At 42.5% G+C, this 25,201-nt stretch overlaps 1 protein-coding gene across 1 annotated transcript in view; it reads left to right on the top strand.

Moving 5' to 3' along the window:
- The first annotated feature begins 5,467 nt into the window (after positions 1 to 5,467).
- The window catches only part of gria4b (glutamate receptor, ionotropic, AMPA 4b), a 60,948-nt gene continuing 41,214 nt past the window's right edge, over positions 5,468 to 25,201 (top strand). The window contains exons 1-2 of the mRNA XM_077592481.1: positions 5,468 to 5,858; positions 9,248 to 9,406. Coding sequence (XP_077448607.1) covers positions 5,768 to 5,858; positions 9,248 to 9,406 — 250 coding nt within the window. The 5' untranslated portion in view covers positions 5,468 to 5,767. The remainder of the gene's footprint in view (positions 5,859 to 9,247; positions 9,407 to 25,201) is intronic.

The following is a 25,201-nucleotide window of genomic DNA, read 5'->3' on the forward strand; positions in this document are numbered from 1 at the left end:
AAATCTATACCATTTGATTCTCTGTCCTGGCTTTGTTTTTGACTCTTATCCTTCCCCTGCGGCACCTGCCTCAGTTACCCTCATATTTTTTAACATCCCCGTCGAGCTTTTTTGGTCACTTCCTCTGCTTTTTGGGCTTAATAAATATTGTAAACAACACTTTTACTTTGTTTTTTTGACGGATTGATTTATTTTTGTGTATTGCAGGATGTACTCTACAGTCAGCAGTGGTGGGCTCCAGCACCCCACGAACTTTAAACGAATGGAATGACTCCATTGAGTAAACCGATCTGGAAAAAGTTCCCAAAAATGTAAGGCAATACTGCGTACACATATTTACCTGTATATTTTTTGTCAGTGTCAATCAAAAGTGCATCTTACCGTACAATATTTTCGGTCTTAACGCGGTATTTGCTTTTTTACTGCCGTGTGTGTGAGTCTTTTGTGCCGATGGCACAAATGGCTGTGGTGATTAAAGGCGCTGTCACGCGCCCGTCAAGAGACGCCGCTTCCTCTGGTCCACTTCTAATTTCTCTCTTCCGGCACGCAGACGGCGCTACGGCGCGACCCGTGAGAACGCCAACGCGGGCCTCAAATTGGCGGAGGAAGACGCTTGCTTGAAATGGTGAGTCCAGCGTACAAGCGGGTGATCAGCAAAGAACTATTATCTCAGTGGATGGTAATAAAACTCCAATTCATTTGGAGTGAGAAACTGTACTCGGATCAACTTTTAGTGTTCGACGTCCAATCCATTTTGACTGGGATTTGTCATCTGACCCTTTAGCGGCCCATTTAAAGGGGACCGTATTTTCTCGCATATACGCCGTGTTTGTCACTAAAAAATGATGACTGAAACGAGTTTACGGTTTATTATGCGCACGAATTAGACTTGACATGCACGAAATGCCATAACGCGAAACAATACGGCCGATATGGTCATTTATTTCAAAATAGAGAAAAGATAAAAAGATAAAACGCTTAACAAAATGTAATTTGATGTCTATGAATGAAATTCAAGAAAAAAAATGTATCTTGTCTTGCATAAAACATGAAAAAACTCACTTAATTATGACCGCCATTGCTCGCTCAGGGCGCCACCATCTGACAAACGAGACCCCTACGGATACACTTCCTGGTTGTACTGCTCACATGACTTCCTTTTTTAATTTGTCTACGTGCGGAATGTGCAATCCAGCAATCGATTGATACATTATCTCAGAAATACCACGTGCAATGATTTTTCTTAAGATTTTCCCTTCAAAATAACACATTTGTACTCCCTATTAAAACCATGAATTTGGGGGCGAAAAGTGTGAATCAGGGGGCGGCTTATACGAGAGAAATTGTCAAATTTGACCATTTTAAGGCAGTTTTAATGAGACGGCTTATATGGCGAATATGCAAGAAAATACAGTAATTGCTCTATTTTTGTCTCCAGCTATACATTCCAAAACGTTTCCTCACGGCTTGAAGGGCATGACGTGCCTACGTAGAATCCTATTTTCTATCCCCAAAAAGGTTCCCCACCCCCTGACAAAAGCATGAGAAATATGAAAGGATAAAGATGAAAGAAGGCAAGGCTTGCGGCGTCAGATCGTAACCTTGCAGATTCCCTCCCAGGAAAATCCTATTCATTACATTTTACTGCCAGCTCATTCAGAATCCACTGTGGGAATGCCTTAATGGTGTAAACAAAGCCAGCTTCCTGCGTACAAAAATAAAACCCAAAAGAGCAGCCTCCCATTGACGTCTATCGCCGTCAATGAGTTAAACGACGTTGAATTGCTGCCTTTGCGCTTCATTTTTAGCTAGCGAAATTTATATAATTGGATTTAGAAATATAGATGTTTATGTCAAACTAAATAGTGAAACTCCACACAGTTTTCCTACATTGAATTTAAAAAAAAATAAGATTTTGATCCTTAAATTAAAGGCAAAGCGCTGTTTATCTAACTCGCTCCATTGTGTTCACATACCTGTTAACTTATACATTTTTCCCATATTTTATAAGTTTTTTGAGCATTTCAAATTGTGTACGACGAATAACAACTTTTGTGCAGGAACATTTTTCATTTATTTATTTAAAAAGTCAGTTTTTTTTGTAAAACCAATCTCGTTTTAGTCATTTCGGCTCTATGCCGGATCGTCTCGTTCACTGGTGGCAGACAAAAACGTCATTTTTGACTGCTAATATTGTCATGCTTTAAGCATGATATTCCCCTTTCACACGTCCCCCTTTTCATTAAATAAATATAGCGCGTCAGTAAGCAATGTACCCAGACAGTCAAGCTGTCAGCGTCATACAGCGACATCTACAGAATTTTGAATTTAGTGCAAAACCTTACAAACACCGTACGGTGTTTGTAAGGTTTTTTGGGGGTTTGTAAGGGGAATCATAATCATTTATAAGGGCAGTTATCGGCAGAGGTTGACAGGTATGTCATGTTGACAGGTATGTATTCAAGTCGAGAGGTACGACACTATAGGTTGAACTCAAGCCTCTTGCGAAGGCCCCATTCAATGATATTTTTTGATTTTGTTTCGGCCCGTAGCTGCATTTGTAGAACAGCATTGATTCTATGAGAATATATTCCTACTAGGGCCACAAAAGTCGTATTTAATGTATTTTCACATTACAGTCTGCACGTACCTGTGGCGGAAATGCAAACGAGCAAGCGGCTTTTCATTGTCTGGGCAATTTTACAGGCTGCGTCGGGACTTTTGTCGACTGCATCGCTTTGTTAAGATAATTGCAGAGTGATCAATCACCAGGCGAGCTCTTGTATAATGAATTCTCTCGTGCGCACGCCGCTGAGGTCAAAGAGACCGCCTGTCCCACGCGTGTCCAATTCAGCCGGTGCCTTTAATTGCGTAAATTGTTTACGGCCCCCGAGGCGACGTTGGCCAGGATGACATCAGGACGGGAGGCGGGAACCTCGTCATCTGACCGTTATCCGTGCGTTGCGCGGGAAATCATTCTACGATATTCGCCCAAAAAATGCTCTCCCCAACCGTCTGCTGTGAATTGAAAAGCGACTATCACGAGTAGATGTCCGATCCATTTGACGTAAGAGCGTGCCGGCGAATGAACATTCGTTTATTTATCAATAGCAGCCAATGAGTTTATTTTGCGGGCATTTCCGCTTGACCCAGAAATGTCCGCAAATGAATAGGCAGCAACTCCAAATCCACAGGAAGTGACCTTTTTATGGCTCTGGTTTCCCAGACTTTTGCCGTTCAATTTGACGTTATATTTCGTCATGGATTATTCATGGGGAGGGGTACCATACCAGAAGCCTCATCAGCGTTGACTGACTTTCCACTTATAGACTTTGCGCCTTCTTTTAATGGATTTTGGTGTCCGTCTAATGCGATCATTTTAAATGGCTAGCATTTTTTGTTAATTAAAAAACATACATTACAGTTTGAGTCATTTAGGCCATCATATTAACATTTTGTGAGGGGTACATGACCCAAAATGTCATGTCCACATATTTGGATGTCAGCTTTCCATTCTGATTCACCTATATTTATTCATTTTAAATCATTTACCCTTTATAGTGCTGTTTATTTCCCCCCAATCAACGATCACGACAACATAATTGCCCGGAACAAACCCAGAAACACAACCATTGATGGGAACATCACAGTTTCAAAATAAGATGACATCCTGTGAGAAAACTTCCATTTTCTCTATGGCCCTTTTTATTAAAAGCTCATTTTTGAGCACCTTCTCCGATGGCTGCTCTCTCCTGGCAGAAGCTTCGACCTCCTCCGTCAGCCAATGAAAAGAGCGTCCCTGGCTCTCGGCCACGACGGAGGACACCGAAGCTCGCTTCCAGCTCTGGGTGAGAAGAGAAGGCCCAGGCCGGCGCCACGTTAAGTGCACATTTTCTGGCGTCCGATGTATTTCCATCTCCTTTTTTCTCACCCCGGTTCCTCTCTAAATGCTTTCGAATGGACTCCTTACATCATCGGGCCACATATCTGTCATCATATTGTTTTAGTAAGCTCTCTCCAACACATTGTGCGAGCAGACGCTAAGTGTCCAGAAAGTGATGTAACGGGGCCTCGTTTTAGCTTCAGTTGGAAGCTATTTGGGAAATTGTTTCTTGTTAGAGGCTTTTAAGCTCAAAGGTTTGATTCATCCTCTTGTAGGGTGCCCTTTCCCTATTTAAGTGCTAGCTTTTTTGTATTTTTTATGCCGAGATAGTCGCAGACACTCATGCATGATGACAATGTCTGCGTGCTGGGGTTTCCTTCCTTGAGAGTGGCCTGTGATGTTGCCTGAGAAAAGCCGTACGGGATTCCATCAGAGTAATTGCCGCCGTTCATTGTGCAAAAACACGTTAAACCCATTTAGGAAGTGTATTTGACGGCCATTTGGCGGTAGCAGACAAAAACGTCATTGCCGATTGCTAATGTTGTCGTGATTTGAGCATGCGTGTCAGTCACTTCCGCCTTTTCACTATATGGTAAATATAGCGTGTCAGCAAGCAATGTCAGCGACATCTCCACACTCTTGAATTTTGTGCATATAAAAGGCGCACCGACTGATTGGGCACCCCGTCCACTTTGAAGAAAATTTTAGACTTTTAGGTGCGCCCTATGTGAGTAAATATGTGCCCCGTTGCGTTTGTACGGATTATTATCGCAATCATTAATAAGGGGACGTTGAAAGGTATGTTTTTATGGGTTCACGTTTAAAGAAATGATAGATACATGCCTAGTATATATATTTTTTAAAGACTGTTAAATAGTCAGTTGCCCTTTTTAAAGGGTAAAAGTGCCAAAAACGCATGCACCTGTCCGGTCCTGGTTCCGGACGGAGTACACGGTCGATTGGTCGCCGGTCTTTTGGTCGCCGGTCTTTTGGTCGCCGGTCTTTTGGTCGCCCGGAACGCAAGTGATAATTACCATTTAAATCGTTGCTCAAATTCCCTAAATACAAACTGTGAATTACTATTTAGTCATACTTAATGCCCTAGTAATTATTAGGCTAAAGAAAAGCTCCAAATTTCCCGGACTTTTATTGTTTTTTGTTGGAGAACTTGTTAAGACCCTGACTGACGTCGCTTCTTAAAGGGACAACGCATGTACATACAAACTCTTCTACACTCACACGTTGGCTCAGTGAAACTGCTCATGGCCATTGTTGGCTTTTATTCATGCGTAGACCGTGTTGTTTTACCTTGTTTTGTCGCCAGTCTTTTGGTCATCGGTCTTTTGGTCGCCGGTCTTTTGGTCGCCGGTCTTTTGGTCGCCCGTTGTCGCGGTCGAGGCGACCAAAAGACCGCGACCAAAAGACCGGCAACCAATCGTCCGCACACGGGTTCCGGGGGCGCACGAGTGTGCCGCATCCAGACGGCTGACTGGCCGCCTCTGGATAATGTTCATTCCCCCCTCCACACATGCACCACCACCACCATCATCACACACACGCCCCCCCATCCATCCTCCTCCTCCTCTTCCTCTCCTCTTCCTCCTTTCGGCAGCGCGGTGCGCAAAGCTCCAGCGCCGGACTGGACGCAGTTTGGTCGGTCCCCCCCCCCAAAAAAAGGGAGGAACAGCAAAAGAAGGAAGGAAAGGAGACGAGAGAAGCCCCACATGGATATTTAAACGCTCTCTTGTATTTCTTTTTTTTGGGGGGTGGGGGGAGTAGTGATGATTTTCCTCTTTCGGCGTAGATGTTGCACCTGCCCCGCGAGCGCTTGAAATGAGAAGCGGATGCTTCCAATGACTCCAATCAGTTTGTAACCGCCACAAGATGAGCGTTTCTTCCCGAGGCTGCTTTTTGTTGATATTTTGGGGCTTGTGGAGACTGTCCTTGGCTGCTTTCCCCAGCAGCGTTCAGATCGGTAAGTGGGGAGAATGAATACTAACACAGCTTCTTCTATTTGGCATCGGATTTGAGAGGACCGACAATGTATGAATGAATGAATGAATGAATGAATGGATGGATGAATGAGAGAATGTCCTGTCAGGGTCTTGTCATTTGGACGCTAGCGCATTTTCTTGGACGTGTGCTCAAATCTCCTTTTGCTTTTCAGCATTCACTTACTCTGCGTGTGTTTTCTGTTTGTGTGCGTGTGTGCGTGTGTGTGTGTGTGTGTGTGCGTGTGTGTATCCCGTCAGCGCACTGCAGCAAAGTGACTGCTTTTTCCCGTGCAGCCTGCCTGCATGTGCGTGCATGCATTGCCATTAACCCTTCATAGGGCACTATGTGTGCACTGTTTAAAACAAAACAAACAAACAAATACATATGCATTGCATTTTGGGCCATGGAGGCTCAATTTTAATATTTGGCAGAGGACTAACAATGTTTGTTTGAAACATTTGGAGTGATTTTTTTTTCTAGAAGTCGTTACTTTTTGTAACGTTTGCGGCTTAGATTCCAGTGCGGTGAATGCAGTTTTCTTTTCAAATTTTGGGGAAGTGTGGCTTATAGTCGGCTGCGCCTTTGGTGGTGGACTTTCGGCTATTCTCCACAGGGGTCGCCATGGCGAAACCGTAGAATCGCTTGTTAGATTTTGGCGAGTTTTACGCCAGATGCTCTTCCTGATGCTATCCACACGAGTGGGAATCGAACCCGAGCCACCGCAACTCCACCACTGGTCCAAAAGCAACAGTTTTTGATCAACAATACATAAAATAGCATTAATAACAACATTTTTAAAAAACTTTTTTTAAAATAATCGAAAAGGGATCATTTCAATGATGTCCTTTTTTTCCTTTTTATCATTTTAGATTAGAAAAAATAAATGAACAAGGAAATATTTCCTTACCTGCCATTAATAACAATAAATGTCGAATATATTGTCTGTAAATGCTCATAACTCGATGGTGCTAGGCGCCCGAACCGATTCTTGATTCACCCTTCCCAGTCAAAAAAACGGATTGGACGCCAAGTAGCAGCCAATGAGTTCATTACAAGCTTCAACTCCCTGCAAATTGGCGGGATCGCTCCAATTACTAACGTTCGTTTCGAGCGGCGGCGCTAGCATATTGTAACGCTTTGACGGCGATAAACCTCCAATCTGTTTTGCACAAAAGGGATCGGACGCCAATGTCAGCGAAACGGGCGGCGTCACAACCAATTGGACGCCATTGCGTATCTTGGCTTAAAATCATCACCCTCGAAAAGAGGGCAAGTGCTGTAGAAAAGGGACGGATGAATGAATTTTTATTCCACAGCATCGACATGTCGCTCTCTCGCTCGCTTTCCCTCCCTCCTGATGCCGAATGACACACTGTTCCAATCATTGTGCTTGTCCCTTTATGTTATAGCATAGACTCGACTACCCCGAAGGAGTTCAGAGGTCGCGTTCTGTTATGAAAGCTCACCGCTGGACCGGCGGACATTGTGCCGCGGGGTGTTGGAGCCCATCCCAACGGACAGCGACTTGGAAGCTAAAGTGGTCACACAAAGTTGACTTTCCAAGTTGAATTGTCTTGTGAAAAGACACGTTTTGTTTTTAAAAAGTAACATTTTCCCAGGTGGCGACGTGTAGCAATATTTTACATCGATAATTGAAATTCCCAGCATAAGAATGAAATAAGAAACATGACAGATTGGACATTGATAGCGACTGACAAGTTCCAGGTTTTGCCGGCCACCACGTGATAGGTTTTGTGACTACGGGGTGTTAACATCCCTTGACATGAAATCAATTCATCACGTCCACGAAAGCTTCAAGTATCTTTCGATTTAACATAAAAAAAAATAGATTAGAACTGTACATCCCATTCACGATACTTAAACTTTACACCTTTAAAGTTGGTGGTCAACAAATTGCCTTATCTATCTTGGCTCACAACTGTTTCTGTTTATGAAAATCTGGTTGGTGGAGGTCAACCATTAAAGAACAAATACACAGTGGCATTTCACTTTAAAGGACATTTGCAGACAAGAATTATGGCCTTAAGAAATGCTTTTAAAAATGTGAAACAAACTGCCTTCGGCGAAAATACCTTTGACATTTGCACGAGCATGAACATCCATAATAAGGAGCTTTGTAGACGAATTAGGTTGGAATGTCAAGAAGGCTGAGAGGAAACATTGGGGAAGTTTTATTCATGTTGTACCACAAAGATCGCAATGACTCTTTTACCAGTTTGTGTCGCACTTTTTATTAAAAGTGCGCTGAGTGAAATTTTTCAAGCCACTTGAGTTGGTCTTTTTAGGGCTCAACTACAGAAATGCCCAATCATGTGACTTTAAATGAGTTTAACACAAGTAGGCGTCCAATCTATTTTCACGGATGTTCATCTGCTACCGGATCTCCCAGTTCAAATGGATCGAATGCCAATGCGTGTAGTGACTTGGACACCTAGTGACGACACGAGACGAAATCGTTCTTCAATGACACCAAGTTTCGCTATTTCGCAATTATACAAACATAAAATATGGATTCACTTGACAAGACTTTTGTGGCTCCAACATTTATAGATTTAAATAATGCTTTCCTCACGCTCCTCTACCGTATCCTCAATTTTGCGCATTTTCGAACCCGTAACTGGCAACCTTCAAAACAGCTTTTCTCAAAAACCACAAGAGGAACGAAGAGATTGGATGCCTCCGTCCAACGGATTGACACATTTGACAAAAGCATTCATCTTTCCCGTGTCGATTCATCGACGCGTGACTTTGCGATCCCTCGATACGTATTCCTGTCTGGCTTCCACCGGGGATTGGACATTCATCTTTCCTGATGAATGGCCAAAGCAGATTTGGATGGATGGCTATGACCCGTGGCACAGATGTTCACCGGGGATCTCGTGACTCCTAATTTTGCACCCTAAAGACCCTCCCACGCGTAACGGTTGATGAGTAAACAGAAGTCGGGAATGACATTCCCATTGGCCCAGCTCCAATTTGTCCTTTGTGGCGCACGGCTAGTGTTTCATTGCTAACGTCGATGAGACGCCGAAGAGGCTGATGAACGCTATACCAACGAATCCATGCTCTGTTTACCGAGGACAAATGAAGCGCCGCGTGCTCTGCTGGCGGTTAGGATCCCTTCAAAAAAGATGGCGTAGTTACTGAAGCTCAAAATAAGGTTACGGTTCTCTGAATCCCACTCATCTCCACACCTGGTTCTCCGGTTTCTGAGTGTTGGTTTTTACACAAAAATGGTGACCAGTCCTTGGACTTGTTGAGGTTGTCTAGCAATTTAGGTGTTGATAATTTCCTTGTCTTGTATTCCCAGAAGAAGAATCTGAGTTTTCGTTGCTCTCTTTTTTGCAGGTGGCCTGTTCATCCGAAATACGGATCAGGAGTATACTGCCTTCCGGCTGGCCATCTTTCTGCACAACACCAGCCCCAATGCCTCGGAAGCGCCCTTCAACCTGGTGCCTCACGTGGACAACATCGAGACGGCCAACAGCTTCGCCGTCACCAACGCCTGTAAGTTCCTCTCTTGTGCTTTCCTTGTATCGTTGGGTTTTATCTCGATGTCACCATTCGTTGCGGTAATAGACAATCGCTTGACGTTAGCTGTTCTTTTAAGGCGATGCCATTTGCAATACTTTGCTACTAATTTGAAATGTAAGTAGTACAGAATTTCTGCGATTGGCTGGCAATCACTTCTCGTAGTTGGCTGGGATGGGCTCTAGCACCCCTCACCACTCTTGTGAGGGTAAGCCTATAGTACAGGGGTCGGGAACCTTTTTGACAGAGAGAGCCATAAAAAAAATCATATTTTCAATTGTTCTTCCTTGAGAGCCATACTCAAAATTTAAAAGAAAATGTGTGCATTTTTTTTAGTCATTTCACCACTTTTGAAGTACAAAAAGACTGAATTCTTTTGACAACATTGTTATGCCGTTGCTAGTCATTGAGCATCAATGATGATATGCATGGAGAAGAGTCTAATAAAAAAACAATGATTAAAAAGGCACTAGAGGTCGTGTCAACCCCTCAGTGCTGATGTAACGCTCTTATTGGTGTGTTTGAGACTCAGTGGTTTCCATATTTTCGCTCACGGGTTAGCGGAGAGCCTCATGCACCCATCAAAAGAGCCGCATGTGGCTCCCAAACCATAGGTTCTCTACCCCTGATATAGTATATAAAATGAATGTATACTGGGTTTAGAAGACGAGCTCTCAAGAGTGATGAGAAAATGACAATGTATTTTAACCGGGATGCCGTTCAGATGTCTACTGGTGACAAACGCGTGAGAGTCACAGCAGAAGGGTGATTGGACGGCGCTCCATCGGGTGCCTGTTGTTGTCAATGCCGCTGTATAGGTTTATATACGTGGACCGGGAAAGATAAATACATGCTTTTCCCCGAAAAGTAGCTTCTTTCAGTTCATTCCAGGAATCCATCTGTGATTTTTGCTCGTATTTGCAAGGTTGCAATACGCGTTCAGTATGGAGGCAGTTGGTGGGCACGGTTAACTCAGCTTAATGCACCCTTTCTAAATTCCTGGGAAGTAGGCTGATTTAATGGCTGTCACAGGAAGCCAGTCTGCGGCCCATTGATTGGACGAGGCAAATCAGAGCAGAATTACATGAGCCAATCAATGACTGTGATAGCTCAGGGGCCAGCGAGGAGGGTTGGGGGGGTTCTACTATTGAACCACATATAGCTCGTTTTGGCCTCTCGTTTGACATTTAATACTTTTTCAATTCATTATTCTGCCTTTAGCTGCTGTTTGATGGTAGTGGTTTGCTGCTTATCTCTGTTATCATTTTAGTGCTTGAAGTTTTGTCTGTTTATAATCTTCCTTATTAGTAAGTCCATGACAATAATAGACGGCAAAAAGACTGGAGATAGTTGTTTAGAGTAAGGATGTGTCAATATAGGCAAAATCGACACATTCTTTTAAAAAGATGGCAGTGATAAACCAGTTTGTATCAAAATGTTCCACTGCAAAAAGTGTCTTTCCAGACTTGTTTACAAGCATGTTGGAATATGAATGTTGCCGTGTTTAATATATCATACAGTCATATTTTCATCGTCTGTGAGGAAGGCAATAGTTTTAGACAGATGTCCTTGAAAGTGTTTACAGTTGTTTACACTTGAAACGTTTACTTTGGATGCAACGCACTCAAGCTTGACTTGCTTAGACTTGAATTTGCAAATCTTACATTTAGACTCTGAGCGACAAAGACAACTTTTTTTTGTCTTCTGGTGCCGCTTAATTGAGGTGTGATAATAGGCTCTCATAAACCATCGTAAATGGACTTTAATGACGTTTTAGTGGACAATAAACACCAGTGTAACGTAACTGTGGGTGAAACCAGTCGAATAACAGCGCGAGGAATGAAGCACCATTTTGCTACGCTGTTAAATGTGTTTGATACAACTAAAAAGTAATTACCGTTTGGCTCATTTTTATTCATTTGCCAGGCCAGTTACAAAGTCTGCATGAACTCATTAGCTTACATTAACAGTGGTGGACGTCCAATTCATTGGTTGGAACAGGGAGTGCTGATAGTGAATGAGATCTGGCATTGAAAAGTAGAAATTTGTAGTAACGATAAACCAAATGTCTTAAAATGACATGTTAAAGTATATTACTCTTAACCGTATTTTGGGCATAACCGTATTTTGGGCATGTGACAAACTCAAATTTTGGTCATGTAGGGCAATATATTATATATATATTATAATATAAATTGAAATGTGGTGTCCACATGTATGGATGCCAGATCTTAATTCAAACCTGTATTTTGTTGTTATGACGAATGATGATTTTTCTCTATTTTGTAACAGTAAGGTTCATGCATTACTGTTGCTAGGCTATTTTGTGTTTGGTACTATGTTAACATGGTCGTGTCGTTGAGGTCACCCACCGCTGACGCACATCCAAATTATTGATCAGCTGAGGCACTGATGTGTTTGGGATGCAGCAACGCTGCGGAGTACGTTTGCTAATCTGCCATTACTATGACCGGCCGGGCATTGCAGTTTGAAGCGGATGGTGATATGATCCAACAGAAAAAAAAATGTTTTACTTCCAAATTCTATTCCTGCTACTGCAAACTATTTTCAAGAATTATAGCCAGCTAGCTAAAGCCAAATATACATACACATACAGTGTCAATTGAAAGAAATTGTGAGTTCATCAACCGTGCAATCAGCAAAATGGATTGGACATCACCGTCAATGGCAGCCAATGAGTTCCATCCTTGAATATAAAAATGTAAAAATCCGATTTCCTGTCTTCCAAATGAAAGCAAGGGGGATTTAATGTGGATTTTTCGGAAGGCGTCGAGTCGTTCACATGCAGAGCGTGACTCGCGGCCAAGGCGACGCTTCGCCGTGTGCTCTTGAGTGACAAAACGCTGCATGTGCGCATGTATGTCGCCCCTATTGAAGTCTATTATCTGCCGCCTCGGCTTTCATTCAGAGGACTCTTCCCCATAGGAGCCCTTCTTTATTTGTCTCATTCTTCCGGGAAAATACATAAAGGCCCTCTTGCCGATTGTATGGCTGGCCAAAGAAAGAAAGAAAAAGGATAGAGGGCATGGCGTGGACCCAAGGGGGGGAGAACGGGGGCTAATGAGACATTAATGTTGTGAAGCATCGAGGAAGTCGAGAAGGGAGATGGTGGTCATACATGGTGTCATATTAAATACTATACGGTGTATGTAAAAAATGTACACACTCAATCACAAATGATTTTTAAATCGTGCTCTGAACTACCGTATCTGCCGTGCTATAAGTTGCCCTTTTTTCATACAGTGACTTGTACTCAAGGGCGACATTTATTTTGTTCGCTCTGACCGCCATCAGCTTGTGTTTTTTAGGCTATAGTAAACAATATGTTAGTGTGTACCTATTTAATCTGCTTTTTTACGATTAAACTACTAAAGTCTTCTGGCCACCAATTCAGGGTGTGCCCTTGGTTGGTGCTTATAATTGGCTGGGATAGGTTCCAGCACCCCCTGGCAATACTGAGGATTTTATGCTACTTAAAAAAAAATCGGATCGCTTCATGTGAGGTATCAAGTAAGAACGTGTTTTTACATCCTCCTTCACGCCTGTTTGTTTGCGATTCAATTTAGAAATGGTATTAAATGATTGATCTCAGCCCCGTGTTTTAGACCCCGGCGCCCCCCCCCTCAAATAATGGCACTTTTCAGATCTACGCAAGGCGCTTTGATTTTTACCTGCGGTGATAATCATGGTCGAATTTGAAGGCGTTCAATTTCCAAGTTACCGCTCTTTTCCATGCTCTTGCCTCGAGGCCCATCATTACTGCGCCCAATGCCGCTTTGGTTTTGTATGTTTGTTAAGGAGAAATGTAAAGTAGGCAAGAGTCCCCCCCGGTCAAGTGACGGTGAAGCTAATCTAGTCAAATGAGGGCTTGACTTCAAAAACAAACATGGCAAAATTAGGCTCACCTGAACAATCTTAATCGCATTTGGAACAAGGGCCTCTATGACAATACATCAAATTAAAATGCAGGATTTATATTTCATTTTTCTTCTGCTACTTCAAATCTTCTGATATTTACACTTAAAAATAACATTATTCGTTACTATCTCTTGTGCTAAACGTTTACAATATAACACAGAAAATAATGACCGTATTTTCTGGACTATAAGTCACCATTTTTTCAGAGATTGCCCAGGTCTGCAATTTATGCCCAGGTGCAATTTATTTCTATTTTTATCACAAGACGCCAGATTTTGATTAGTTTCCAATTAAATATAATTATCTAAAAAAAAACTGGGATATTTGTTGAAAATCCTCATTTTATGCAGTATTTAAACATATTTTTGCACTGATTCCAATCCAGACTTAAATCCCTTGATTGGTCTCATCCCTGCAAAAACTGGCTTCTTTGAATTCCCATTGTAGATCGTAACCTCCATTCTGGTTTTTAACAGTTGATTTATTTCTGGCTTTGTGCCGTTAGATTTTGCACAATGTGACTGTGATTTTCCCATTGTGCCATCTCCAGCAGCTTTATGAATAATCTGCAGCGCTCTTTTCTGTCCAAACCTGAAAATGTGCGCTTTTCCTCCAAAATAAGATCGTGAAACCAAGCCCCTCTTGTTCAACTTGAACTCATCCCCTTTCTTCCCTGCACTGTCAGGCCCCCCAAAACCCCCATCACCCTCCTCGCCATGCTTCCCCCATCCTCATCTGTGTGCCGGTTATGTAAGTGCCCAGAGGCGTGCGTATGCATTTATGTGTCTGCATTTGTTTGTGTGTGTTTGTGTGTGTGTGCGCACTTTTGTGTAGGTCACACAGGTTGAGAAAGAACTCTAGGGAGGCAATTTGCGCCAAACATTTGACTGTTGCACATTGTAATGCCGTTTGACGAACGACGTCACGTCCGCTTACGTTCCAATCGGCGTTGTCAAAGTGGCGCTTTCCCTCAGAGGGCGTCGGCCAATACCGCTTCCGTGCAGGTTTAATCTACTATTAAACAACTCCATTATACAAGTCATCTGCAAGTATATTGTTAGACGCTGACATTTAAAACTTTAAAGACTACTGAGGAACTGTGCGGATCAGCTCGAAAGAGTGATTCTGCATATTTAGTCTCAGTCTCAGTCTGCAGATGGTCCCCACCTTGTGGACTTCCTGTGTGGGGCTCCAGTTTTTTTTAACTAGGTCTACAATGTCTTCTGTGTCTGTCTTGCCACTGCAACCAAGGAAATTTCCCAAATACGTGATGAAATAAATTTCTAATCTAATTGTTGACCTAAAAAAAGCCAAATGTTTTCATTAGAGCCCCTTATTTTTATTTATTTAATTGTTTTCTTATTTACATTTTTAAAATATCAAAATAAGGGAGTGGAAAAGTATTAGATTTATTTGTTTTAATTATTATTATTTTTATTTTATTGGAATCTTGCCGATAATAATGACACAATTTCCTATATGGTACAATTCTTAAACATTTTCTTATTAGGAATCCATGAGCAGATCATAGTAATAAAATATACAAGAGAAAACAGAAACTTTTTTTAAATATATATATATATATATATATTTTCCTTTTTATTTTTTAATACAAAAAATAAAACTGTAAATAGTCCTTTGATGAGTTCTAAAATATTTTAGTTTTTACAGTGTTTCGAAGGTGTTTGATATATTTATTTAAATAGAAAAAAAAAGTAAATATTAATTGAGTCATGCATGTAGTCACCTTCGTCAAACAATACGGAAATTGTACTTTGAACTCGATTTAAGTCATATTCCAGTTGTATATTGTAAACATCAGTCGGCAGTAGCTTTGTTGTTTTTAACGTGTTGCCAAAAATACTGAAGTCAAGTAAACGACAGATGAAACATGGCAGCGAGGCCGCAAAATGTTTGACGAAGGTGACGCTTATTTAACTGCAACCGTCTCATGCCGTCCTGCCTTCTCCACTCAATTAGAACAACAGACAAAAAGTCTATTTCGGGGAGAATGTGAGGATTTTCAAATAGATTTTCTTTCTCCAAAGTAGGACAGGAAGTCTTGCCAAACTCTTTGTGCTTATCGTGCGAGAGCTTTTTTTATTCAAAAATCCCACATCCTGCGGAAATATGGAAATACGGTTTTCTGGGTAAACAACAATCATAGGATATGTATATTAGGGGTGGGACTCATTCCTTTTCATGATGTAATTTTCAAAATGGAGGCATTTTAAACCCCGGTTAGCTTCCATGGAATCAATCCCACGCTTTTATTGTATGTATATTTAACGTATTGATTGGTCATCTGGCTGCTTGGCTCCAGTCGCCAGGCCTCAATTGCGCCGCATATTTCCATCGTTGACTTTTGACCTTCCGCTCCTTATCTGCCCTTAGCCTCCGCGTGTCATTTTGTATCGCCGTCGGACCGTTTTGCCATTTTGAATTCTCCCCGCCGAAGAAGAGGCTCTGATTGCGAGCCGATTGGCCAATTATTGCGCTTTTATCCGCTGCGTCGATAACCCGTGCTCGGCGGTGGGATCAGATTATTAACAGCACCTGTGTAAGGCTGTACAAAATCATTTCCATTGTACGTGGACCGTCCATATAACAAGTCACAATACGCATTTATCGTACTTTTTTAACAGTATATTTGATAGGTTCATTAATAGTTATACTTTAATAGAAGAAAGACATCGGAGCACTTACATCCAGCTTTACTTGCAAGTGAGAATCAACCCTGACTCGTCCTCGTCACAGATTATTCTAAAGAAACAAATTCTCTCCTGCCCATTTACTTGCATTAGAATCAAAACAATTAAGGTTATCTTACTCAAAACAATTGCATAAGCGTCAACCCGAATAATACAATTAAGGTCAAAAACAACTGCAACGACAATTGCATTTCAGGTATTCAAAACAACAATTAAGGTCGGAAATCAAACACAACTGCGTAAGAATTTAAACAAGCAAGCCTCCATTCAGAACAACAATTACATATTAGGTGAACCGAGCAACACTATTTGAAAACAATTTGCGAGTATTTTCGGAGATCGATTCGATATCGCCATCTGCTCCGGAATCCAAATCAAAGCAATTTAAGAGTCCTTCACAGATCTTCATTGCGAACTTGCGACTGGGTAAAGGGTCGAGGTTTTAATCCAGATCAACAGTCCTCGGATCCAGGGACTGGGTGAGCTGTCAAGTCAACAGTCCTCGGATCAGGGTAAAACAATTAAATGTCCTCGGAGCCAGCTGCAGGGGGAAGTGTCCTTCGGTAACAATTATACTGAGCGTTGGTCAAGCTTATAATGATTAATATTCCACACATACATATAATCATTAATATTTCTTTGTTGTACACACACACAATAGTACCCAAAATAACCACAACAATATATGAATAAAATTGATGCAATATAATCTTATGCATGAACCCTTTTTTATAAGGCAGCCATTTTACTCATCACCTACCATTGACGACGTTACACGTCCACTGGAAAATGGCTTTCAACCCCCCCCCCCAAAAAAAACTTTGTTTTCATATTTATTTAGTGATTTATGGCATAGAACTACAATTATTCTCTTTATTTATAAATGAATATTTATGCACCAGTCATGGTCTACGCCAATTGCCCTATGATGGGTTAATCCCCATTTTTGCTGTAATTAAATCCTTCCTATGTAGAGAATAAGACACACAGTTTTACTGAAGCAAAGTTTGATGACGTCCAGAAAAAAAAGAAAAAAGAAGGCAACAATGCAGTGGTACGCATTTGTACGTTTGCACACAGCTGATGTCAGGGCTTATTTTCTGAGCTCTGCAGAGGATTTAGAAAGAAGGCAAGCATTTTTTTTCTTCTTCATCTTTTTCCTTTTGCATCGTCCTTGACATTTAGCAGCCTTTCGCAGTCACAGACTCGCCACGTTGGATTTGCGAGCATCGCTCGGCCGTCCCAACGCCGCAAAAATCCTCGCTTTCCGCCGAGTGTTAATGAATTGTCCTTGAAACGTTTCCGGGGGATCTTCAAGACCCCCCTCCCTGCCCCCCCAAAACTCCATTTGAGCAAATCCGCTGACTTGCAGGATCCTGTGGGAACAGACTGCGTGATGAGGCACATTAAAAGCCCACAGAGAAAACACATTTTCCAAATCGGGCTGATGATTCTGCCAGAAAACTGAAGAGAAAATGACATAATTCATCAGCTTATTATTTATGCAAATGGATACAAATGGACAGAGAGGCTATTTTTTTCTTTCATTTGCCTCTTTTCAGGCTTCTGCTGTCACTATGTATGAATTTAAATTAGTTTGTCAATAGTAGAAGCCAATTATGTGGCTCTTTTCATGCATTTTATCACGAGTACACGTCCAATCAACGTGAACTGGGAGGGTGGCAGGAAATGCGTTACAGTAATCCCTCGAATATCACGGTTAAGGTGGACCGGACATGATTGCGATAAACGAAAAACCGCAATGTAGGATCATCCCCCATTATTAAATCAATCAGAATTAATTAAATCAAAAGCCTTTATTGTCATTATACAACAGCTGCGTATAACAAAATTGGTAGTGCATACAAAACATAAATAAGTAGTTTAAAAAGTCATGTCCGGGCAAGTTAATTCTATTTTTAATTCGATTGGATTGGATTGGATAACTTTATTCATCCCGTATTCGGGAAATTTCGTTGTCACAGTAGCAAGAGGGTGAGGATGCAGGAATAGGAAAGGCATTTTAGACATAAATAGATAGGTAATAAGTAAGTTAATAAATAAATACATGAATAACTATATAAATAAATAAGCGGGTTGCTGAAATATATATATATATATATATATATACATACATACACACACATACATACACATACATATATACACATACATATATATAAGCACATATATACATACATACACATATACATACATACACATACATACATACACATACATACATACACATACATGTATATAAGCACATATATACATACATACACATAGATGTACATGCATGCATACGGCAGGTCTTAACACTCAGCCATTTGTTTTGTTAAAGACACCACAATTACTACCGAAATAATACTGGATCTCATTTTAATACTTTACTCGGATTGGCTGTTGGCGGAGTGGGCGTGGGCCTGCAATCGTTGGCGAATTTCGTTACTTCACAATTTTTTTATAAAAAAAATAGATTTTTAGTGGGATCGACGCTAGCCCACTAAAACTGTTGTTGCAAGTTTCATAGAACATTTGAGGCATTTTTTTGCGTGAAAAATTGGACTACTTCAGACAGCCTTTAGAATTGCTTCCAATCCAATGAGTTCCCGTCGCGCAAATTTCCGACTGTCTCTTGGGGTGAATAACAAGTTCAGAAATCGCATTTCGTATGAGTCACCGATCGCTAGCACAAGTATTCTTTTGGATCAATTGGATTCGTCAGAGTTGTTTCAATGCGTGCTTCGGTCTCGTCCGGTGAATGAAGGTCAGACATCCCATTTTGTCTCCGTTTAAGCAAAATTTGCAACGGCTTTGACAGACGTGTTTGTTTTACGAGTGCTTTGACATTCAATCCACCTTTCCCGAGCGCGAGCGGTAACTGTCGGAAGCGGCGCATTTGTTATTAAGCTGACAGATCCCTTCTTGCGTCGCTCGCCATTTTTCATTTAAATCCCGCAAACAAACATCACTCACGCTGCGTCGCCGGCCCCCCCACTCTTGGAGTTGTTTCCTATCTCCACAGGGGCGCCGAGGTATAAGTTAATGAGGCAGACGAGCCAGATGAATCTCCTCCTCGGTGAAGAACATGCAACGTTCCCTCGACATGCATAATGCAAGCCATTCCAGAAGAAACCAAACCGGAGCCGCTTGAAGCGTGGTCTTGATTCCGAAAACAAAATGTCTTCACGCAAACGGATGTTTTGTCGACGGAACGCTAGGTGTTAGGATTACGTACTAGATCTCAATCTCGCGAGTCACCTTGCCGTCACGCCGCCGTGTCGGCAAGAGTAATTCGTCCGGGAGGAGATCAATCCCGAGCCCGCCCGCCGTGGAGCGCACTCGTTCCAGGCTGTAACGAGGTCAGAGTTAGCGCCAATGGAGATTTATTCAGAGATGAAGAGGTCCAGCTGTCTTCCGACACGAAGATTCACGGACCATCCGGCAGCTCGGGGCGGGGTGCTGGACCGTAGGCAGAGGAGGCCTCGGGCATTGGCGCCACATCAGGCCAAAGTTTTCGATCGATTGCTGTCCATTGGACCGTTTATCGTCCAGCGGAGTTATGGCAGAAGTATGCCAGTAGCTACTTAGCCGACGAGTCAAGTCATTGGCCGCCGTTGACGTCGAAAGACGTCCAATACGGTTTGACTGGGAGGGTGCGGTGGACCAACACCCCAGTCCAATTGCGTTTGGTCGCCCGGACTTTTGGTCGCCGGACTTTTGGTCACCCGGACGTTTGGTCGCCTGGACTTTTGGTCGCCAGACTTTTGGTAGAACAGGTTCAAATTATGACAGAGAGAGGGAGAGTTTAGAGTTTAATATCTAAATCCTGTTGAAACCAGCTCTCAAAATACTGTTGAAATGATCTAAATACTGTCTAAATACTGTTGAATCAATCTAAATACTGTCTAAATACTGTTGAAACCAGCTCTCAAAATACTGTTGAAACGATCTAAATACTGTCTAAATACTGTTCGTGATTCATGAGAAGAGTTTAATATCTAAATATCTAATATCAAAATATAAATAAGAGCACTCATTTAACACATCGGCTGCTGCCATCTACTATCATAGGCGTCCAATGAACCTTCATTTTCTCTGGGAACAGTATTTAGACAGTATTTAGATCGTTTCAACAGTATTTTGAGAGCTGGTTTCAACAGTATTTAGATCGTTTCAACAATATTTAGACAGTATTTAGATCGTTTCAGCAGTATTTTGAGAGCTGGTTTCAACAGTATTTAGATATTAAACTCTAAACTCTCCCTCTCTCTGTCATAGTTTGAACCTGTTCTACCAAAAGTCCGGCGACCAAACATCTGAGTACCGTCAAATTGGATTAAAATCTCCCTGCAATCATGGCCCGATTTCTGTTTCGTATTCCGACACATAGTAAAGTCAACGAGTCTCCGCTTCTGTTTTCCATTGAGTCGTAAGCCCTCAGCCAGGTTCCCAGTCTTACACTACGACGTGGCTTTCAACTATGCAGAAGCAAACCGTTCCATAAATGACTTTTAATGGACCGTTTCACTTGGTGCTGACCTGTGTGAGTCTTGATCATGTTGATTTTACATACATATATTTCCTTCATGGTGATGGCGTTGCCAAAATGGTTGAGTTTTAAAGTTCCTCTATCGTGAGTTTTTATACACTAATTGAGAATCCTGTCCAAGAGAGTCCAAAAATGGAAATATATGTATATGTATGTAAAATCAACAACTTCCAATATCAGTTTTACCATTTGAACCCCAATCCAATTAAAAACAGGAGTACTAGACAGTCATTGGCACTAAATACCAGCCTGAGGCATGAAATGTGGGTGGTTTGTGCATTTCAAATGTATTTGTTCCCTCAAATTAAAATCTTTCCAGACTCTCGTCAGTCAACCGGCCAGATTTTGTAAGACGCTTGTTCTCCGCCATATATTTTGTTTTTCGTATTAGATTGGACTTTAGAGGAGCCATTGTCCTTTTGGTGAGCCGGATCACACCGGAAGCCGGTCACCCCCTCACCAGGTTGCACGTGGGCATCCTGCATCGTTATGGAAACGCAGAAGACACATTTCTAGTCAGATGTCCAATTCTTTTACTTTGGGGGCCAGCGGGGATGCAATCAAATGCGCCAGATGAACCAAACCAGATGATTCCAGTTTTCGGTGTCCTCAACGGCAATATCCGCCAATGATTTCCACTCCTTTTGATATTTTCGTCGCAGGGCTGTAGCGTCCTTTATTTCCCTCAAACAATGTCGTCGGCGCTAATAGGAAAAGGCCTTTTCGAGGAGGTCACGGTTGTTTTTTTACGCCCAAGGAACGCGTCGTACGAGGACTGTGAACAAACCACGTTTTATGGATTATTCATGGCCACTTTAAATAATGCAAAGTGTTTACCTTCACCCGCAGCACGTCTTTCACAATAACAACTGTGGCGCATATGTGTGGGATCGCTCGCCGCCTGCTTTCAAATCCCCCGGCGGGATGTAAGCCGTACCCCCCTTTTCCACAATTAGCGCGGGAAGAAATTGGGCATCCAGATGCGCTTTGCCACTCGCGTAGTTTTCAAACTTTCACCCTTAGTTGCACACTGGGAAACACACTTTCACTCATATTTTCATTAAAATAAATACCGTATTTTTAGGACTATGAGTCGCAGTAGAATCTTTTTTTTCAGTCTGTCGTTGTCCCAAAACAACTGCTGATATGTTGCTTATTTTGTTCACTATTTTACTATTACTTTAATGTTGTTGTTGGTTTTTGATAACGGATGGAAATGAGTTGAAAGTGGGCGGACTGTCTTTGAATCCTCATCTTCATTTTTGTCCAAATGGATTGGTCGCCGTCAAAGGAGACGGATCTGGGACATGTCTAGTCGCGAGCCATTTTTTATTTTTTTTCCTCGTCGCTGAAATGATGACCTTATTAGTGGAGCGCATCGGCTTTCCCTTCTTATTTGTTCTAATGAAAATCCATGCGCGTGGCACGCGGACAAAATCATTTTGAAGAGATAATGAATTTGCACAAAAGGCGTTCCATTCGGAGTGAAGGCTTATGGGCCCGGCTTGGCGCTTTTGGATGTTTTCTGCCTGTCTGAGCGGCTTTCGGCGCTTTCTAAAAATAGGGCAAACGTCGCCGCCGTGGTCGGAGCGCGTGAGCTTTGCTAGGACGTTGTTGTATCGGATCGCAGATGAGATTTTGGAATGTGTCAAGGTTGCGTTTTCTTTCCTCCTGGACGTTCTTAAACATTTCTAATGTTGATCTCCAATTCAGCAGAATTTCAACATACTTTTCTCCCCTTTTTTGTAGCAAATTCAATTTATTTAATGTCGTTACTGTTTCTTTTGGTTTTCGATTTTGCCATCTTCCCTTTATTTATTCAAAATCGGTCATTTTACTTGGGAAAAATTGACATTTAAAAAATATATATATATATTTTGATGAACTCTCATAGATGATAGACGTTTAATCATGTTGGTCTTCACATCGGAATTGTTTTTTGCTTAAATTATATTACATGAAAAATGACCTACGCTTGTGTTAAAGCGCCTATTTGGTCAACCTAGATAACAACAATAATAGAATATTTTCTTGTTTGTACGTTGGGGGATGTGGCTGTATTCGTGAAGATTGTCCGCCTAGGGCGCAAAATTAGCTCTGGTTTGGACGCCTAACAGTGTCCAACCCATTTCAGTTTACAGCCCCAATGTTGAAAATTATTGAACGTCTCTCATCGTCGAAGAGTTGCCAGTCCTCCCACTTCATTTGTGTGTGGCAGCAAATGCAGCAACCATCTCGGCCTCAACCTACTTTGTATGCTTGGAGCGAAAACTGCTATTAAACGATGGTGTGACGCCACTCTGCCTCTTTCAAAAAGCAGATTAACATCCTTTGATGAATGGAAGTGGAAACCAGCGTGACGTCATTGAACGGCAAATGAGGAAGCTTGACTCACGCGGCGAGGGCGGGCGTGAAGCCAGTTAAGGCATGCGCGCTTTCCGACGCAGAGGCCAACCTCTTTCGCCGTGTCTTTTCGACACCCGCGCCCCGTCTGTCCTCTCGTCGGATTGACCTCGTCCCCCCGAATACATCTGTCGATCTGCTCCTCTCCAATCGCGTGGAGACGGAGCTCGAGGAAGGCCCATCCCTAGGCTGCGTTTTTCCTCTCGGCGCCATGCAAATGTGACACGGAGTGGATCTGACAACGTCGGCCTCCGAAAAAAAAGCGCTGTCCTCGGACCAAAAAGTCCTCCCAGCTCTGCCGCGGTTTAAGCGTGGATGGCTGGACACGTTGTCTCCAAAATCAGTGGAGCAGAGAACGCTTTATCCGTCCAAACGTCCCGTCCCGAGATGACTGGACGCCTGCCCAAATGCATGTAAATGATGCGCGCTCACGTATGTTTCATAACGTCTCAACGATATTCCTCATTTTGCCGCTTGTGCTCACGCTTCATTTCATGTTACAAGTCTATCGCTATTCTCATCCAATGAGGAGTCAGGATGCTGGGAAAATTCCGATTGGGCGCTCCCTGTCCAATCACATTCTATGAAAACACAGGCTTTAGTCGTTCAATTTCAAGCACGACAATTATTTGACTTGCAAATGGAAGTACTGAACATTAGATATATTATATACGCGGCTGTGGGTGGTGAGCAACATAGTTTTGAGGGGTGTGGAGTTTGCATGTTGTCCCCTGGCTTTTGTGGGTTTTCTCCTGGGTACTTCGCTTTCCTCCCATGTCCCGAAAACATGCAGGCTATAGCCTAGCTAGTTGAACAAGCTATGAGTGGGAGCGTGAATGGTTCTCCATCTCCTTCTGCCCTACGATTGGCTGTCCGTAATTGGCTGGGATGGGCTTCGGCACCTCCCGCGACCCTCCCACGGAAAATGAAGGTCAAACCGTATCTTGCATGTGTTTAAATACACATCAAACACATTTGAACACGTTTTACGTATGCGCGATCTTATGGAATTGTGGCGTGATTCTAACGCCGTAACGCCGCATTCCCATAGTCGTCCGCAATATACATGGGATACTTCTCAATAAATTTGCCGCGCCCCCTCCCGCCTCTGCTTATCTCATGTTTTATGGATGCTAAGTGGTTACAAGGAGTTTGGTTCACACGTCCCTCGGTGCCGGCACTTAAAATATTCATTTTTTTAAGGCGCTCCCGGCCATCCCCTCCGCGCTCCTCCGCTGCTTTATTAGCGCCGATATTTGTCGTGTTTTGATGTCTCCAGACGCAAATGTGTTTCTGCTCAAGGCTGGCCTGCATGGGAGGGGCCCACGAGCCCGGGGCGCCACCGCCGCTGCCGCCGGCGTTTTCTTGCAGTTGTAACTATATTTTTGCCTTCTGTCGCATTCCCTCTTCCTTCCTTCCTTCCTTCCTTCCTTCCTACCGCATCGAGGCACTTGGCGTTATTGTGTCGTCCTGATTGTTACTTTGCCACTAAATTGTCTGGCTGCGTGACGGATGCGAGGCGTTTTATTTGATTGAATTCATTTACCGCAGATTGTATTCAAGCGTCCCTCGCCGTTTGTTTTAATAACGTAATCCTGTCACGGGTTGCACCGCCGCAACAATGAAGTATTGACTCGTTAGACAGTAGGCAAAGTATTTCTATTCACCTTTGATAGGGCGCTCGTTTATCTACCATTGACGGTGCTAGATGTCTCATCTATGTTGACTGGGACAGATGGCCATTCGCATCTAGTCCTCCTAGTTTAAAAAAAGTTGGATGTCTATTGCTGTTAAAGGCAGTTCAATTTGAAGCGGGAGAGTTGGCAGTGAATGAACACATTTGTTGTCACCCAAGTGATTGGACATCCAAAAGATCTTTATTAAAAAATAGTTTTAAAAATACAATGACCAGAGCACCCTATGAAAGCGGTTTGCCACCTTAGCAGCTCAATTCATGGAGTATGTGACCTTATGACCTCGTTACTCCAAAATTAGAGCCACTCCTCTGTTTTCTTTCAAGTTTGATCATCCCTTTATTCGTTCATGAGTTATCTTGAAACAGATTCCGTAAATTTTGCCATCAGTTTGATGAGTTAATGGATATTAGATGATCATTTTACACCCTTGGTATATAGTGGTATAGCCTTAACCCATTCACTGACC

Source organism: Stigmatopora argus, chromosome 22, assembly GCF_051989625.1.
Source record: "Stigmatopora argus isolate UIUO_Sarg chromosome 22, RoL_Sarg_1.0, whole genome shotgun sequence".
Classification (NCBI taxonomy): domain Eukaryota; kingdom Metazoa; phylum Chordata; class Actinopteri; order Syngnathiformes; family Syngnathidae; genus Stigmatopora; species Stigmatopora argus.